The 17,848-nt window shown below is 56.9% G+C and overlaps 2 protein-coding genes across 5 annotated transcripts in view; both read left to right on the top strand.

Annotated features, from left to right (window-relative positions):
• The window catches only part of GCK (glucokinase), a 41,788-nt gene extending 38,450 nt beyond the window's left edge, over nt 1–3,338 (top strand). The window contains exons 8-10 of one of the 3 annotated variants that reach the window (XM_053218791.1): nt 693–840; nt 1,337–1,570; nt 1,844–3,338. In XM_053218791.1, the coding sequence (XP_053074766.1) occupies nt 693–840; nt 1,337–1,570; nt 1,844–1,963 (502 nt within the window). In that variant the 3' untranslated portion in view covers nt 1,964–3,338. Of the gene's footprint in view, nt 1–692; nt 849–1,336; nt 1,571–1,843 lie in introns of those variants that run through there. The other 2 variants (XM_027046011.2, XM_053218792.1) reach the window with 2 other exon arrangements.
• A 1,527-nt stretch (nt 3,339–4,865) lies between these two features.
• MYL7 (myosin light chain 7) lies at nt 4,866–7,262 on the top strand. Of its 2 annotated transcripts, none has more exons than XM_027046014.2 (7): nt 4,866–5,096; nt 5,298–5,411; nt 5,551–5,626; nt 5,851–5,955; nt 6,327–6,405; nt 6,559–6,607; nt 7,113–7,262. In XM_027046014.2, exons 1-7 carry the CDS (start codon nt 4,881–4,883, stop codon nt 7,212–7,214), a joined length of 741 nt encoding a protein of 246 aa, XP_026901815.2. In that variant the 5' UTR covers nt 4,866–4,880; the 3' UTR covers nt 7,215–7,262. The 2 variants fall into 2 exon arrangements, with proteins under 2 accessions (XP_026901815.2, XP_026901813.1); XM_027046012.2 differs by having other exon boundaries at nt 5,052–5,085.
• The last annotated feature ends 10,586 nt before the right edge of the window (nt 7,263–17,848 follow it).

Genomic DNA, 17,848 nt, shown 5'->3' on the forward strand with positions numbered 1-17,848 from the left:
CCGGGCTCTCCCCCGGCCGGCAGGTGACCACCGGCATAGGGCGGCTCTGAGACCCCCAAGCAACGGGTTCAGCCCAGAGTTCCCCAGAGTAGACCTCTGTTCACGTTCACAGGATGTACAGTAGGGTTTCGCAGAAGGCTGCGGTGTAGCCTGCACAGCTCTAAACCGGCCGCACAGAGCCCGAGTCGTTGCTCTCCTAATTCTTGAGCTTCGTCTCTGGCCCTCATGACCTCGGCTCTGTCAGTTGTACCCAGTGTACTTACCGATGAAAATACGCGGGCTCACAAATGCGGAGCACGTACGCGCCAGCTCTGCGCACACCAGGGCGCAGGGCCCAGGGCCGCGAGCGGTGGCCGAGGCCCCAGGCGGGTCACCAGTCCCTCCGCGCCCGAGTTTCTGTAACCGTACCGGTACTGGGTGGTGAGCGCAGCACCCATCACACGGCGGTGGGGGTGGGACGATGCCTGGGCCTCAGAGGGGCTGGACCGAGGGGCAGGGTGCAGAGGCCCCAAACCCAGGTTGATAAATGAGGGAACAGGTAGGAACCCGGGCTTGCACGCAGTGTCAAGTGCCCCACCTGGCCCTCCTCGTGGCTGCGCGTGGGGACCTCCCTGGGGCAGCTGAGCACCGCACGCTCTCCCCCACCCCCCCGCCCCCGGCTGCGGGAGATGACCCGGCCGCACTCCGTGCAGATACGAGAAGCTCATCGGCGGCAAGTACATGGGCGAGCTGGTGCGGCTCGTGCTGCTGAAGCTCGTGGACGAGAACCTGCTCTTCCGCGGGGAGGCCTCGGAGCAGCTGCGCACGCGCGGCGCCTTCGAGACGCGCTTCGTGTCGCAGGTGGAGAGGTGCGCGGGGCGCGAAGGGCTCGGGGCGGCATCCAGGGAGCGGGGCGCAGGGGGCTCGGGGCAGGATTCCAGGGGCGGGGCGCAAGGAGCGCAGGGGGCTCGGGGCGGGGCGCAGGGGGCGAGGTCTGGGGGCGGGAGCGCAGTGGAGCCCACTCTTGGGCAGCTGATGCGACCCACGCGCCCCCTCTGTGGCTCCGCACCGCCGTGGACGTCGTCTCACTTGATCCACGCAACAGCCTCGAGGCGCGCCTGTGTAGCCAAGGTTAGAGCGGAGACCCTGGGCTTAGAGAGAGGCGCAGTGACCAGCTTACTGCTGGTCCCTGATGGAATCGGACCCGCCCCTCTCCGGAGCCCGAGCCCCAAGCGCTTTGCCTGGGTGAGGTGGGCAGGGGAGGGGTAGAGGCCGCCGCCGGGGTCGGGGTCGGGCCGGCCCGGGGCCGAGCGACCCTCCTGCGACGCCCTCCCCTCCGGCCGCCCCTGCCCCGCAGCGACTCGGGCGACCGCAAGCAGATCTACAACATCCTGAGCACTCTGGGGCTGAGGCCCTCAGCCACCGACTGCGACATCGTGCGCCGCACCTGCGAAAGCGTATCCACACGCGCTGCGCACATGTGCGCCGCGGGGCTGGCGGGCGTCATCAACCGCATGCGCGAGAGCCGCAGCGAGGACGTGATGCGCATCACCGTGGGCGTGGACGGCTCTGTGTACAAACTGCACCCCAGGTGAGCGCGCGCACGTCTGCCTTTCCCGTCGGGCCCCCGCGGCCCTCCTGGGTGCGCGTCCTGAGGGCGCGACGCAAGCGGAAACGAGCTATCCCGGGACCCAAGGGTTATCTCCTCGTCTGCCAGACGAGGAGGAGGGAGGGTCCCCTAGGCTTACCCCCTCCGCGTGCTGCGTGCACCCTGAAGCTGAGCTGCTATGAAGAGGCGGGGTGGGGGGGGCGGCGTTTCGGGAGTGCAAAGACAGGGGGCGCCAGCCCTGCTTCCCCTGCTCAGCTTCAAGGAGAGGTTCCACGCCATCGTGCGCAGGCTGACGCCCAGCTGCGAGATCACCTTCATCGAGTCGGAGGAAGGCAGCGGCCGAGGAGCCGCCCTGGTGTCCGCGGTGGCCTGTAAGAAGGCCTGCATGCTGGGCCAGTGACGACAGAGGCCACGAGGCAAGGAGGAGGCAGGGCTCGCTGGACCTGGGCTCCCGGGGACTCGCTCCCCACAGGAGCCCCCAGCCTGGCCCAGTGAGGAGGTCTCTTCGTTGTAAGGACCTGGACGCCTCGCCTTCCATCCCCGTGGTGACCCTGGAAGATGCGGAAAGGCCCGCGGGGAGGAGGGGACGGGGAATTGCAGCGCCCAGGGCAGGCCTCTTGCCTCAGAGGCAGTTGGTGGGACAGCCCAAACCCCTGACTGGGTTGGGAGCTGAGATGAGCAGGAATAAAGACCACCCCCCCCAAACCCCCCACCTATCCTGCTGGAATCAAGGACCCACACAGAGGGGAGCTGCTCACTCAGGACTTTGCTGCATTTCTGTACTGCCTGCCTCTTGGCGTCTTTGGCCATGTCAGCCTCCCGTGGGCCCTGCTCTGGACCCTGCGGTGGCATGGGGACTCAGCCCACTGGGAATGCAGCCCTGCTGACCTGGATGGACCTAGACCCGGGTTCCACAGGGGTCCCAGGCTGCCAGCCACCCGGGCCTGGCTGTTTTCCTGCCTGGTGGGGGTTGGGAAGTGGGAGAGGATGGGCTCCAGGACCGGTTCCACAGTGGAGGCAGCTTGTCCCTGAGGCCTGTAGATGGTGGCTTTTGTGCTGTCCTACTGCCATCCACCAGTGGTTTGTGGTTTTGGGATGCACCCTCACATGGGGTGCAAGACACAGAGCCCCTACAGCCCCTGCCCAGAGGGACCCAAGAGGAAGAGGAGCCCCCCACACTCCCACCCACCGGCAGGCCTGGGAGCACCTCTGTGATGGAGTCTTCAGCTCCCATGGGGCTGGCCTGGAGAGAAACCTCGGGGAGCACTCAGCACCCAGGGACCCCAGGCCTCCCTCTTCCCACCAGACCTCCATGTGCCACACCAACCTCTCATGCCCAACCTGGGACTGTGTGGTTTTTTAAATAAAAGTTGTAAAAATTTAGAACATGGCCTTGACCAGTGTTCTCTGATGTCTGTGTATACTGGCTGTGGGACAGTAGGGAGACCTGATCACATGCACACAGACACTTGCAAGCCTAGGTATGTCTTGGAATTCACACCCCCCCCCCCACCGGCCTTGATGGGGAGTGTGCAGTGACACACAGACCTAAGGGTTAGAAATGAGGTGGCATTGGCGGGTGGTGGGTGTAGGTGCTGCATTGCCCCGGCTGGCTGCCTGTGGGGACGTGGGTGTGGACCCACTGTATCTGCTCACTCAGCAGCTCTGCGGTGTCTGAGAGCCCCAGGGAGGGGCTGTGAGGAGTTAGGGGCCAGGGCACTGCTCTGGGAAGTGGGCCGGGCTGCTCCCGCTTCCGGTTGGTCTCTGCAGGGATCCCCTTGGATCCACTTGGGTTGTGACAGGGATGGGGTGAGGGGGGAAGGGGTTGCTGAGGTGCCTGCAGTGCTCCTGGGTGAGGCCTGTTTTGAGTTAGCTGAGCCCAGGGCCTGACACTGCCGACTCTCACCTTAGCCCGGTTACCTACAAACGCATTTACAGGATTAGAACATATGCTCGCTTTTCAGTGACAGGAGCTACCAGCAAATCTGGAAAGACTATTATTTCACTCTGAACTCAGCCTGCAGCTGTGGTTGGGAGCTGTCACATCCCCGTCCAGATGTTCTCTTGTGTTCCCAGATGTCTCGTGTGGGACTGGTCAGAGCCTTTGAGTTCTCTTATTTTTTTAAGCTTTTTTAAAAGTTTATTTATTGTGTGAGAGAGAGAGAGCACTTGCACACCCATGTGAGTGGGGGGCAGAGAGAGAGAGAGAGGGAGAAAGAGAATCCCAAGCAGGTTCCACACTGTCAGCACAGAGCCTGAAGCGGGGCTGGATCTGAGGAAATGTGGGATCATGACCTGAGCCAAAGTCAAGAGTTGGATGCATAACCGACTGAGCCCCCCAGACGCCCCAGGCCCTTTCAGTTCTCTTGAATTGGAGTCACGCACGAGAATTTGCAGGAGCGTCACCCAGTCACTTTGTCATCACAACCACTTGCTCCTCTCCCCGCAGTCGCATGTTGGACCCGTGTCTGTGTAAAGTACCTCCTAACTGTTCTTCACAGTGCAGTTCAGGGCATCCTGTTGATTTTTTAAGTTTTCTTTGCAGGTAGGTTATATATTTTATGAATTTCATTATAGTCAAGGAGGAATTATAAAATAGTTACTGTTACACGAAAGGAACGTTGGGTCTGGCAGACTGACGCGGATCCCTGCCACAGCAGCTGCCCTCTTTGCATCCCTCGCTCCAGGGGCAGAGCCAGGTTCTGGGGTAGAGGCGGCGGGCAGCCAGTGCGCCCCCAACTTGTGTTCTAGACAGGCCCCAGACCCCAGCCCCTCTCTGCCCTGGGCCTGGAAGCAGCCGGTGAGGCTGCGACTCTGGCAGAGAAGAGGGTGACGGGCCTCCGGCTCCACAGTGGAGCCTCACATGAAGGGCTCGTGACCGCTGTCATGGGGGTCCAAGGGGGTACTTGGGGTCCGGGTAGGGCACCGTGCTCCAAGAGCATCACATGCAGGTGCTGTTTGGGGCCACAGCCAGCTCAGGGCTGCCTTCTGCCCCTTTGTCAGCGAGCCAGAGGCCAGGACCAGCCATCCTCACCAGACCTCTGGGAGTCCCTGGGCTCAGGCCAGAGACCATCCTCAGAGCCACACACTGTTCTTCCCAAGCCAATAGAGGCCCCAGGCCAGCGCTCCTGTCCTCCTGGCCTGGGCAGGTTCTGGGCTGGACCTGCAGTAGGGTAACAGGGGAGACTTCTCCTTCAGCGGGGACACCTCATTCAGCATCCAGAGTGGTGACAGCCAGGAGCCTGTGAGCTCTGCCCTTGGGACACGTTGCTGCTGATGGGTACATGCCCGGATGTTACACATCAGGGGGCCTGAAGGTCACCAGGAACGTGGCTGGAATCTGCCTGGGGCTCTGTCCTCCCCCAGCCCAGGCAGGGCTACCAAATTTGGGCCTGTCCTCTCCTCCTGTCCTTATTTGGTGCTCCAGGTGATAAGGCTGAGGCATAAAAGGGGCTGTGGGCCCCTTGCAGCAACCAGGCGGCCACAGAGAGAGGATGGTGAGTGTCAGGTAGGGTCGCCAGAGGCCAGCAGACTACCAGGTGCTGTCCTTGGGCTGCAGGAGGGGTTTGGGGGTGGTGGTGTCATGGAGCCCACATTGGGCCTGGAGAGGTGATGTCTGGGGACAGGAAGAGGGCTCTGGCCTGGGATCTCCTGGGAGCTCTGGGGGTGCACCTGGAAATGGGGGCCTCTCCCCACACACGTGTTGCAGGCCAGCAGGAAGGCGGGGACCCGGGGCAAGGCCGCAGCTGCCAAGCAGGCCCAGCGAGGCTCTTCCAACGTCTTTTCCATGTTCGAGCAAGCCCAGATCCAGGAATTCAAGGAGGTAAGTGGTGTACCCCCAGTGGCCTGGAACCTGTCCTGGCCCCTGTCCTTACTATGCCCACCATCCAGGACCCTCCCGCCTCTGGCCCTCCCTGGGTGGGGGCTGTTCCCGCCTAGACACTCTGCCCCCCACCTCGCAGGCCTTCAGCTGCATTGACCAGAACCGTGATGGCATTATCTGCAAGTCAGACCTTCGGGAGACCTACTCCCAGCTCGGTGAGCACCTCCCCCTTCTCCCCACCCTGGGCCTGCTCTCACCAGGGCTGCTGGGTCAGCGGGATTCCACCGCCCACTGAGAAAGGACAGGCCCCTCACTCTCCACTGCTCTTGCCTCTGCTCCCCTCTGTCTCCTCCCCTGCCCCATCCCCACTGGGCCCAGCTTCCTTCCAGGGCACCTCCCTCCCCGGCCCTCTCCACCCCTGTGGCTATCACCCCCCCAGGGAAGGTGAGCGTCCCGGAAGAGGAACTGGATGCCATGCTGCAGGAAGGGAAGGGTCCCATCAACTTCACGGTCTTCCTCACGCTCTTCGGGGAGAAGCTCAACGGTGAGCCAGGCCTGGAGTCTGCCTGAACCCTGCCCAGACCTCAGCTGGACCACCCCACCGCCGGCCCTTGCCCACCCAGAGGATATGGAGTCCTCCTCTGCACCCCAGACCCATGGGCACTGCTCACCCCAGCTCCCGACTTGGAATTGGGAAATGTGTCTTCAGCCTCCACTCCCAAGTCCCAGATCCTAGTCTCCCGGCCAGGCCTGCCCGCAAGGCCCGCCCAGCATCCCTGAGCCCCAAGGGATGCTGTGTATCAGGGAGAATGCTCCTACCTCTTCTGGGACATGACGCCCCCCCCCCAGGTTCCTCCTTGGTGGGGCCAGGGAGGCTGGGGGTGTGGGTGCTCACCTATTCCCTCCGGTTCCCAGGGACAGACCCCGAGGAAGCCATCCTGAACGCCTTCCGCATGTTTGACCCCAGTGGCAAGGGCGTGGTGAACAAGGATGAGTAAGTGTGAGCAATAGGATGACAGGGGGTGAGGCCCAGATGAGGGTAACCCCCCGCCTGTACTGTGGGGCTCTCTCTGCCTTGGGGGTGGCCGCCTGGGCCATAGGAGCCTCATCCCCCTCATCAGGCCACCCGTCGGCTCTCCCCCACCAGGTTCAAACAGCTTCTCCTGACCCAGGCAGACAAGTTCTCTCCAGCTGAGGTGAGGATTCCTGGTTCCTCGGACACCCCTCCCTTGCCGACCCCTTCACAGGGTCCTCGCCCCGCAGGGCATGGGGGAGGCCTTGCGGACCCCCCACCCTCGTGGGCCTAGAGCAGGGCTCCGTGCAGGAGGGACTGTCTCTACCAAGGGTGACAGGCATGGAGTTAGATGGGAGTGTCCTGGGCTGGAGAAGCTGTGCGTGCAAAGGCCCCGGCACGAGAGAGCGGCACTGGCATCTGGAAGAGCCTCTGTCCGTGCAGTGTCAAGCAGCACAGGGAAGGGAGGGGAGGCATCCCCATGGCCCCCTCGGGCCCCCACCCTCCACCCCTGTGTCCCTAGTCTGCCCACGGTCAGGTAACAGAAAACATTAACTCAGAGTTTGGGGCTCCCAGCCGAAGAGACGTAGGGCCAAAGTACAGCCCTGGGAGTGGGGAGGGGGGTGAAGGGTCGGCCCCCACCAGGCTTTGCTGGATGGACTGCCTCTCACCAGTCCCTGCCGCCCCAGGTGGAGCAGATGTTCGCCCTGACGCCCATGGACCTGGCAGGGGACGTCGACTACAAGTCTCTGTGCTACATCATCACCCATGGGGATGAGAAAGAGGAGTGAGCGGAGCAGCCCCCAGGGTCACCACAATAAATGCTGTTTTCAATCAGACCTGCTGTGGTGGCCTCTCTGTGACAGATGGGGTGGGGGCAGGCAGGAGGGGTCTGTGAGATGAGGCAGGCACTTTGCCAGCTCACCTCCAGGTGCCCCATGCAGCTCTGTGACTATGAGCCATCATCTGCCCGGTTCACAGATGGGGACACATAGGCCACACCTCTAGGAGAGGAACCTGTGGGCTTGGCACAGCCTCCCAGTCCCGAACCAGCCACACGGCGGGCCCTGCACTCAGCATCCTGAGGCCGCTCAGCCATGTTCTGGGAGGGTCCCGCTGGTGGGGCAGACCCTGTCTCTGTGTGCTGGCTCAGGTGGGCCTCCCTGTGTATGCGTGTGCTCTGTGTGTGCTGCGTGTATGCTGGGTGTGTGTGTGCATGTGCGTGCATGCATGTGCTCTGGGTATATGTGTGCGTGAGTGTACTAGATGTGTGTGTGTGTGTGTGTGTGTGTGTGTGTGTGTGCATGTGTGCTGGGTGTGCTGGGCTCTGTGTGGAAGGCACTGAGAACCCATCTGGAAATAGAGTTACTTCACTTTGGAAATGCAGAGGTTCCATAACAGGAAGCAGGGGCCAGAACGGGCTTCATGTCTCCTGGCAGGGCAGGGTGGGGGGAGGGGATGGGCGGGGAAGGGTCAGGCAGCTGGAGAGAGGGAGAGTTTTTCTCTGGAAGGGATTGTTAGTGTCTGGTCCCCACCTCATGTGCAGAAAACGGGCTGGGGGCACGGGGGTCATGTCTCCATCTGGGAACTGGAGGGCAGCAGGGGGACAGGAAGGGCCAAGCAAGGGCTTGCACTGAACCGCCCCCTCCAGCAAGCCTGGCTGCAGCCCTCAGCTGGGGTGCTGGAAGAGGGAGGAGCTGATCACACTCCCTCCCTGCAGGCAGCAAGCAGGAGGAAAGAGCCATTTTCCCCTGGAGAAGTGTTCAGTTTTTATTTTTATTTGGGACTTGCACTTGCAATTATGACATTGAGACCTGAGATTTAAAGTCCGCAGAGCACTTTCTATGGCTGATTAGTGATGGCAGGAGTCGTGGAACTGCCGTCTTCATGAGGAGAGCAGGCCTGCAGGGATGGCAGGAGACACAGCCCAGCAGGTGTTATAATTCTCGCATGAGTCCTGCTTGTTCAGCAGACTGATTTCAAAAGATAAGGGGTAATTTCAGAAGTCAAGCTTCTGCAGAGAAAAGTTGTAAAAGACGCAAGGGACCAAAAACGTCAGTGCCTTCAAAAAGGTGCTGGTCAGCAGGGCCCCTGTGACCTTGTTGTCTTCTGTAAGGTGTAGATGACCTACGGCAAGGCCAAGGGTTCCCATCCCTAGACACAGAGAAACACGTGACCCAGGGGAAGAACAAAGGACCCCCCCTCCTCCTCTGCGGAAGAAGCCATCGTTGCACCTATTAAAACAGCAAGTTCTGGGAGCGCCTGGGTGTCTCAGTTGGTTAAGCATCTGACCCTTGATAGCGGTTCAGGTCCTGATCTCATGGTTTCATGGTTTTGAGCCCCAGGTCAGGCTCTGTGCTGTCTGTGTGGAGCCTGCTTGGGATTCTCCTCTCTCTGTCCCACCCTCCCCTCCTAAAATACATAGATAAACATTTTTTTTTTAAATTTAATAAAAAATAAAATAAAATAGCAAGTTCCTGCCAGCATCTGTGAACTGCACCCTCAACCCTGGACAACACGGGTTCGAACTGTGTAGGTCCACCTACACGTGGAGTTTCCCTGACAAATACAGGACCGCCCCACATACCCACTTGTTTATGATTTTCTGAACATTTTACGTTCTCAGGCTTACTTGACTGCAAGAACACAGCATATAATACATGCGACACACAAAAGACGTGTTACACGACTATTCACGTTATCAGCCAGGCTTCCAGTCAACAGTAGGCTGTCAGTGGTTAAGTTTTGTGGGGGTCACAAGTCATACACAGATTTCTGGCTGCGGGGCACACCCTCAGCCCTGCGCTGTTCAAGGGTCAGGTGTATGAGCATCCGCTCCTTGGCTCTTCCTCTGAACCGGCTGTCACGTGCTGGTGGCTTCCTCGTGGAAGAACGGGCACAGAAAACCTTTGACCAAGGCTTGTTTTATCTCTGTGTGCGAGCCGCGGTTCTGCTCCCACTCCCGGTGTCATTGTCCAGTAAGGTTTGTCCTTTCTGCACCAAAACGGCCTGCACGAACTAGCTTGGGGTAACCTGACAGCAGAGTGTGTGTGTGTGACATGCGGAAGGCACAGAAACGGAGACAGAGAACAGACCTGGCGCACGAAAGACACGGTACTGCCCGAAATGGTAGCCCCGGCCACCTGTGCCTGTTGGGCACTTAAAACACGGTGTGACTTGAGATGTGATCATGTTCTGAAGAGTGAGTACAAGAAAGAACATAAAATATCTCATTAATGATTTGCACATAGATTACGTATTGAAATGATAACATTTTTGATATATTGGGTTGGAGACAAATGTTACTAAAATCAATCTCACCTTTTGCTTTTTACTTCCTTAATGTGGCTACAAGGAGATTTTATAAATTTTTTAAATGTTTTATTTGTTTGTTTATGTTTGAGAGAGGCAGAGCACAAGTGGGGGAGGGGCAGAGAGAGAGAAAGACAGAACCTGAAGCAGGCTCCAGGCTCTGAGCTGTCAGCGCAGAGCCCGACGCAGGGCTCAAACCCACAAACTGTGAGATCGTGACCTGAGCTGAAGTCGGACGCTTAACCGACTGAGTCACCCAGACGCCCCAACGAGGAGATTTTAAATGACGTGTATGGCACCATCTTTGGCTAACATCCCCTTTCCACTGGACACTGCTGAGCCAGCTGTGTGATGTGCCTGTGGTCTCTCAGGAGCTGGGGTTCTGACCCAGCACACAGGGGTCACGCCAGAGCTCTCTGCGAACCGAGCCCAAACGAAGCCCATTTCATTTGGGCAGAGCTGAATCTGCGTGTTGTGGCAGAAAGGAGAGAGGGTTTTGTTTGCAGAGAGCAGAGCCCACACTAAGGTGTTCCGAGTCTGGTGGAGCAAAGCAGGTGCATCGGGGGTGGGCCAGGCCTGTGAGTCCTGCCTGCCTCTGCCAGGCAGTCCACCTCGCCGGACACGGACATGGGACATGCACACCCCAGGGACTCAGGGTTGGCAGCCACCTGCCCCAGTTCTTTCCTAACCCGCCCTCCCGGGGCAGGGCCCCATCTGCAGATGTCCTGGACTCCCTGGTCCTGGCGGTCCCCTCCCCACACCTCACCCACAGCCCACTCAGCTGGAGCCCATGAAGGAGGCTTCCAGCTTCTTGTCCTCACGGGGACTGTGTCCACTCTGGGGGAACTTCCTTCAGCTCCGGCCCCTTCCTCCTCCTTCTCCAGGGGTTCACAGAGAAATACTGCCCCGTCTCCCCCAACACCCTGCAGACCCTAGATGAGAAGCCTGGCATCCCCGCAGCAGCCCAGGCCTCACAGGAGGGGGGTGGTGGTTGGAAACGCAGAATCTCAAGAGACCCCGGCAAACACTTGTTCAGGAGGGCCCTGGAGCCAGTGTGGCCTGCTGGGCCGGAGTAGTGGCAGGCAGGGACCCTGTGAAGGCAAGAAAACTTGAACCTTCTTCCTCGACCTCTTTTTGCGTCCATCTATTTGAAAGCTAAGAAGCCTCTTGCCAGTTTCACAACACGGGAAGCCCCCTCTCCAGTTTCCCGGGAGGGCAGGAGCATCAGTGCCGGGGACTGCACTTCGGAAGGAAGATGGGAGTGTGGTTGAAGGTGATCGGCAAAGCCAGGTCCCTGAGCTCAGCCGCTTCTGTGGAGAACGGAGAAGACCTGCCTGCGGGATCTCTTAGGGGACTGTTGTGATGAGCTCTGGGTGAGTGCCGAGTCAGTAAGAGACCGGGTCCTTCTTTCGGGACTCCTGTGGCTGGTTCCCTGCCTTCCCAGGGGACCTGCATCTCCATCCGTGTCCACCCGGCGCAGCTCCGTCTGTGTGGGCCTGGCCTGTTTGCTTCCCGTTTTATCCTGGGGTCCCTCCAGCGCCACCCCCCCCAGCCTGGGCCCCGTCCCCTGCCCCACGTCCTCCCACCCGGGGCCACTCTGGCTGGCTGGCAGTGGCTCACAAGTTCTTTCCACCACCATAAAGACGGGGTGTGCAGCTGCTTCGGGGGCGTGGGCGGTGCTTAGGTTTCTGGGCGGTCGCCCCAGCCCCCCTCACCCCTCCTCAAGCCTGGACCCTCTCCATTCTCCAGTTTGGGCGGGAGGGTCTGGGGGGTGGGTGTTGCAGAGCTGGTGCTTTGCTCTGAAAGCAGGCGTGTCTAGTAAGGTGGGGAGACGAGTAAATAATAGGTCTAAGTACACTGGTCTCTTCTCTGCCATGAGCCTTCTAGACTCTTGAGGCCTGAAAGGCTGGGGTGTGGAGGCACAGGGGCCCTGCACTGGAGAAGGCCCCCCGGGAGTCAGCCTGCAGCCTCCCTCCCTGTGCATGTGAGCAACCTCGAACCAGCCCCACTCCTCCTCAGCGATGCGCTTTCCTCATCTGTGCGGGAGAGGCTGCCGGTGTGTGCCACGTGCCTCGGTGAGCTTCTGGCCCCAGAGCAAAGAGCACACTTCTCAGGCTCACCACTTGCTGGGAGGTGTGACCCAGCAGGTGTCAGACCTGTATCGTGGAGCAGTTTTGTCCTCAAGAGACAGATGTGTGCCCTCCTCCACCTCCGTCCCTGGAACACAGCTGGACATGGCCCCCGGGACTGTAGGGCTCCTGCACTGGACTCAGCCGGGTCCCCAATGCCTGGAGGCACCACACAACCCAGATCCCCCCTTCATATCCAACACAAAGAGGAGTGAGCTCTGGTGTGACTACAGCCCTGATATTTGGACTTTCTTACCCTTACAGCAGAACCTGGTCTCGACCAGTACTGTCTGACCGCTATCCCCACTCCCAGATAAACTGAGGCAGCACATGGCTGAGCCACCCATCCAAGACCACACAGAGCCAGGAGGCGGTTGAGCCAGGTTTGACCTGCTTTGATCTTTGTGCAGACGGAGCCCAGAGCAGAGCAGTGGCCATCGAGGCAGTGGGTCTGGGGCTCCCTCGCCAGGAGCGAAACAGGTCACGGGAGGCCCCGCACAGCCTGCCCACATGCTGGGTCTGTGAGCCCCGATGTCTCCAGGCTCCACATACACCCGGGGGTTGAAAATGAGGACGTCTGACAGCGCCCACCATGCCCTCCCAGCCTCCTCTTCTGAGGACTGATCTAAGTCCCAGACTAAGTCCCTGCGACACTAGTTTCAGTTGGGGACCACTGGACATATCCACAGGGCCGGGCGCCACCTAGCACTTGATTTCATTTTCCTGACTAAATGTGCAGACTGGGACGTGTGGATGGGCTGGGGTATGGGCTTGTTGGTGCCCAGTCAGCCTCTCTTGCTGTCTATTTGGGCGACCTGACAATTTCCTAGCACAAAAGAAGGCAGTGGCAAGACCACGGAACTTGGTGGCCTCAAGGCGGCAGGGAGGCTGCATGGTGGTTAAGGTATACAGTGTGCCCAGTTGTCTTTGGGGCTGCTCCTATCGGAAGGCCCAGCCTGTTTCTCCAAGGGGAGTCCAGGCTGGCAGCTTGTTGGCTTCTAGCAGCCTGGTGGCTTCAGGGAAGCCAGAGGCCACCAGGCCAAGACAAAGCCTGAGATAAAATCTCAGGGAAGGAGAAGCGTGGACCCTCCCACCTCAGGCTGAACTCTTGGGCCCCAGCCCCGGTCCAGTGGCCACGTCCAAGCTCAGGCGGGAAGAGATGGCGAGCTGCCTGGCACCATGAGAAATGAGAAATTGTGGCTTTAAGTCAGCAAGACTCGGACGGCTTGTGATATGGCAGCAGAGTGACATAAGGTCTTATGCTCCGTCCTGATGAGGACAAACAGCGGCCCTTCGGTAACCGTCTCCCCCACCCCAGGGGTCCAGAACCCCCCTGATCTCCTGCCTGCAGCCGGCCCTCTCACCATCTGGGGACCATCCCCACAGGGACGTGCTGCTGACACGCAGACACATACAGCACCAAAATAGAACTCTGTCACCCGGCCTGCCCTGCTTTGCGTCAGTATCACCTCCACTGCCCCTCTTGCAGGGCCCCTTCTGACTCCCCGCTTCCTCTTCCTCCTCCCCCACTCTGCACCCCTCTCCCCAGCTTCGGGCAGGCCCCTCCCATGGCCGACTGGGCTGGACCACCTCCAGTTCCCACCAGGTTCCATCCTGGCCCTCCTTGCTATGGTCTTCTCGGGAGATGAGACCCTGCCTTGGGCCACTGGCGACTGAAATGGGGTGGCCATTGCTCCAGAGGGACACAGAGCAGAGGCAGCAGGTCTGTGGGGGACAGAGAGGTAGGGGTTGGGGGGGAGTGCAGGCCAGGTGACAGATGGACGGGGGTGTCCTGCCTGCCCTTCATCCTGTGCCTATGTGATGACACCCACACTGTGCTTGGGTGCCTCCAGCTGGTTCCTGTGACTTGTGATTGGGACCCAGTTCCCTGCCTCAGGCCCTGCTCTGGGGAATGGATGTTCTTGGCTGCCTGGCCCGGGGCATACCTGCTGTGTGCCCTGGGTCTGGGCCTTCAAGCCTCACCTTCCTCTCCTCTGCACCTCCTGCACAGAGGCCTCTACAGCCTGGGCTCCTGCTGCTGGCCTTGCCCGGCCCCTGAGACCCTCCCTACATGGGCCTCAGCAAGGAGAGGCCTTGCCATGGACAGGGCTCAGTATTTAGAATTTCAGTTATGGGGAACCTGCAATCTCTCTAAACTTGTTTTCCTCCAAGTTAAATTAGAAAGCCACAGCTTCTAAATGAAAAAAAAAAGGGGGCTGAATGAGATGCCTATTTTTCTTAATGTTTATTTTGTGTGTGGGGGGGCAGATAGAGAGGGAGACACAGAATCAGAAGCAGGCTCCAAGCTGTCAGCACAGAGCCCGATGTGGGGCTCGAACCCACAAACTGTGAGATCATGATCTGAGCTTGACTGATGGAGCTGTCCAGGAGCCTGGTGGGATGCCTATTTTAATTGATGACACCTTGAGGCTTCTAAATATTTTCAGGATTCTATGTTTGCCTCTTTGCAAAATACTGTTTATAAAGTAACTGAGGCAAGCAATGAATGGAAAGAAGTCAGAAAGGCTTCTGAGACCTTTTTTGCCCTCCTGTCTTCTCTGTCTGCAGGCTAGTGGTGGCCACCTTGTGCCAGAGCCCCGCCTCCGGGGCCACTGTGCTCTGTTCTTTCTGTCAAGACTCCCTTTTCCTCTGAATCTCTCCCTAGTCCCTCCCTGCCCCTCTAAAGTTAAGTCTTGTGGGGACCTGGGGGACTCAGTCGCGTCCGACTTTTGATTTCGGCTCAGGTCATGACCTCATGGTTCATGAGTTTGAGCCCCGTGTGGGGCTCTGTGCTGACAACTCAGAGCCTGGAGCCTGCTTGGGATTCTGTGTGTCCCTCTCTCTCTCTGCCTCTCCCCTGATCCTGCTCTCTCTCTCTCAAAAATAAATAAACATTTAAAAATTTTAAAAAGAAAAATTTTTGGCCTTAAAGGAACATAAAATTCCCAAGGAAACTGTAAGTTTGCTCAAACTCAGTTTTGATACTTGCAGCATCTGATCTTGAAATGAGGGCTACATCTGGATCCGGATGAAGCCCTTCACAACTGCTTGGTGCTGACAGGTTGCCTTCTGAATCCCCATGACAATGTATAGAAAACTCCTCCAACCAATGAAGATTTTTAATGATTTAAATATTAAATATGAAATATTATGAAAATAGCAAGGTGTCCTTACCTCCAACGGGATCAAATTATGAATGGCTCCAATATGCAAAGCTTAGTAGACTCCATGCTGTGCTGGCTCTGTCATTAAAGTTCCTGGGCATTCTGGCTCAACTCCCCGGAGGCTAAAGTGAACCACCCCACTGATATTTCTGCCAAAAACACTGCTCTCAGGCCAAGCCTCTGTCACAGTGCAGAGAGATGTTCTCTTACATGGTAACTTGGAAAAAGTGACAAGAGATGCCCAAAAACAGGCCCCAGAAAAGGAAAAACAATACTGGGAATGTAGTAATTTTTGGATCCATAAAAAGAGAACTCTGGGAGCGCCTGGGTGGCTCAGTCAGTTGAGAGTCTGACTCTTGATTTCGGCTCAGGTCATGGTGTCAGGGTTGTGGGATTGAGCCCCGCGTGGAGCTGTTTAAGACTCTCTCTCTCTCTCTCTCTCTCTCTCTCTCTCTCCTTCCCTCCCCCAATAGTGCACACACACTCTCTTTCTAAAGTTAAAAAGAGAGAGAGAAGAAACTCTGGTTTAGACCAAATAACAATCCAGCCCTCCCAGAAATGCTAAAAATCCTACTTACCACTGTACATGCATTGAACTATTATTGTTCTAGTGACAAAATGACAGCACTCATGAACCAATGCTGATGGGCAAGTCTGAATAAGGCCATGACAAGTGTCTACCTCATTTGTCCCACCTCCCCAAAGTATAAATCCAGAGAAACCAGTTCTTACAAATGGATTTCATACAGCTTTCCCTTCTCATGGATATAAACATGTTTTAGTCATTTTTGCTTTGCCTTCTCACTGGACCAAAGTTTTCTCTTGTAGACAGGCCAACATCTGTTCTGTGGCCAAAGTTTTATTAGCAAAGATAACCCCCTACCTAGGGAACCCCCTTTACGGTTAGCAGGAAACCCATTTTACCAGTCAGATGCCTTGATGAGTTCATTGCAGTCTGACTGGTTTTACAATACTTCCGTTGTGCATACGTCCTCAATCCTCAGGGCTAATAAAATGCACTAACAGCACTGTTAAGACTCAATTGGCAAAATTTGTAAAGACCTTCCAAATACTGTGGCCTAAAGCATTGCTGTTGGTCCTCTACATCTGGGATCCACCCCCTCGGAGCTCACAGATTCTTACACTCTGAGGTTGTCACAGGACATCCGGTACACTTGGCCTCTGCCTCCTCTGACACACAGTTGACATAAAAGGTGATATACTTTCATATCGCAAAGGCCTAGCTGCTTCAATTAAAATAGTCTTGCTTTTTATGGAGACGCCTCATGGTGCACTCCTGGGAGACGATGCCGGAAGCCTCACACCTTGCAGCCTGGAGATTTCATCTGTTGGAAGAGACACCTCCAGACAGACTCTTCAACCCTCCTGGAAAGACCCTTATCGGGATCTGTTGAGCAACTTTGTGTAGACACACTCCCGGGAATAGACTCTTGGAATCTCGGGACTGGCCCTGCACTACGTGTGGTGGCCTGAAAGTGCAGATTGTCTGGAATCCACGTGGACGACATCTGACGAGACTCTGTCCCAAGATGCCTGGACTGGCCTGTGTACCTTTCCTCACTTCTGCGTCTTCTCTCTCTCTGATGGAAAGAAAATGCCCTTGTCTGCACTCCCAAACTATTACAAAAGGATACCTCTTCCATGATTATGATCTTTTGGAAACAGCCTCATCATCACCCTGGAAAAATTAATCTCTCTCTTGCTTTTTCTGAAGGATTAGAAGGTTCAGAGTTCACAAAAGTCTTTCTTTCATCTGAACTGTTAACTGACTCTGGATTCTTATCCAAATTCATGTCTCTGAATTTACAACTTTATGGACTATTATTGATAAAATGTATGTTTCTAAACAGTTCTTTTGCGATACCAATACTGTTTTAAAACATCTTTGAAGTTTTGCTGTTTTCCAAAAAGTTTATCAGCTGTTGCTTCACGTTTATTCCCGCCCCGTATCTTCCCAAAGGCACCTGGGTTTTCTCTCATTGTGTTCTTATGGTATCCACTATTCTGCTTTCCTGGTCACTTAACAGGAGGCATGCGTGACCCCCCCGGTTTCCCTTTGTGGAGACAACCCTCCACCCCTGAGTCAGAATAAATGCCAGTAAATATTTCAGTTGGCTACTTTCAGATATAGAGTCCTGGTTTACAACCATCAAACACTCTGGAGTTGTAGCCTTACGTCTTCTGTTTTGTATAATTAAGTTTCATATTTTGTTTTTTAAAAAATGCTGTGTCCAATAGTGATGTTGGCTTTGTGCCTCAGGATGATCTCCGACACTCAAGACCTAGAGAAAATGTAGACTTGGGATGGGAAGCACCTGCGAGGTCTCCCTCCTGACCCTTTCTTGTTGCTCACGTGGGGCCTAAGTGGTCAGCCGTCTCCGCCCTGTCCCTCCCATACAGCCCAGGACAACTAGGGAAGCTTCTTCCCGGAACTGAGGAAACCCTGACCCTCCATTAGGGATATTTTCAAAGAAAGATCTTGACCAAAATGGAAAATGTGGAGATGAATACGAGGAAGGAAAGCTCTCACACTACTACTCGCTGTCGTTGTTGGTGCTGATTCAACAGGGACACGCTCCCTGGTGTGGTGGCTCCTACTTTACTACCCCTGCAGGAGGAAGAAAGGGCTCCTCCTACCCCAGCAACAGCTCAGCCAATAAGAGACAGCCACCGCTCAGCCAATGGGAAGCCACTACACTTCCAGCTCCCAGTTTACTCCAATGGACTTTCAGTTTACAACAGACCCCCTTTTCTCTGTGGAAGAACCTCTGCTTTGTTGTCTGGAGTTGTCTATGGTTT

The sequence above is a fragment of the Acinonyx jubatus genome, chromosome A2 (assembly GCF_027475565.1).
Source record: "Acinonyx jubatus isolate Ajub_Pintada_27869175 chromosome A2, VMU_Ajub_asm_v1.0, whole genome shotgun sequence".
Taxonomy (NCBI): Eukaryota; Metazoa; Chordata; class Mammalia; order Carnivora; family Felidae; genus Acinonyx; species Acinonyx jubatus.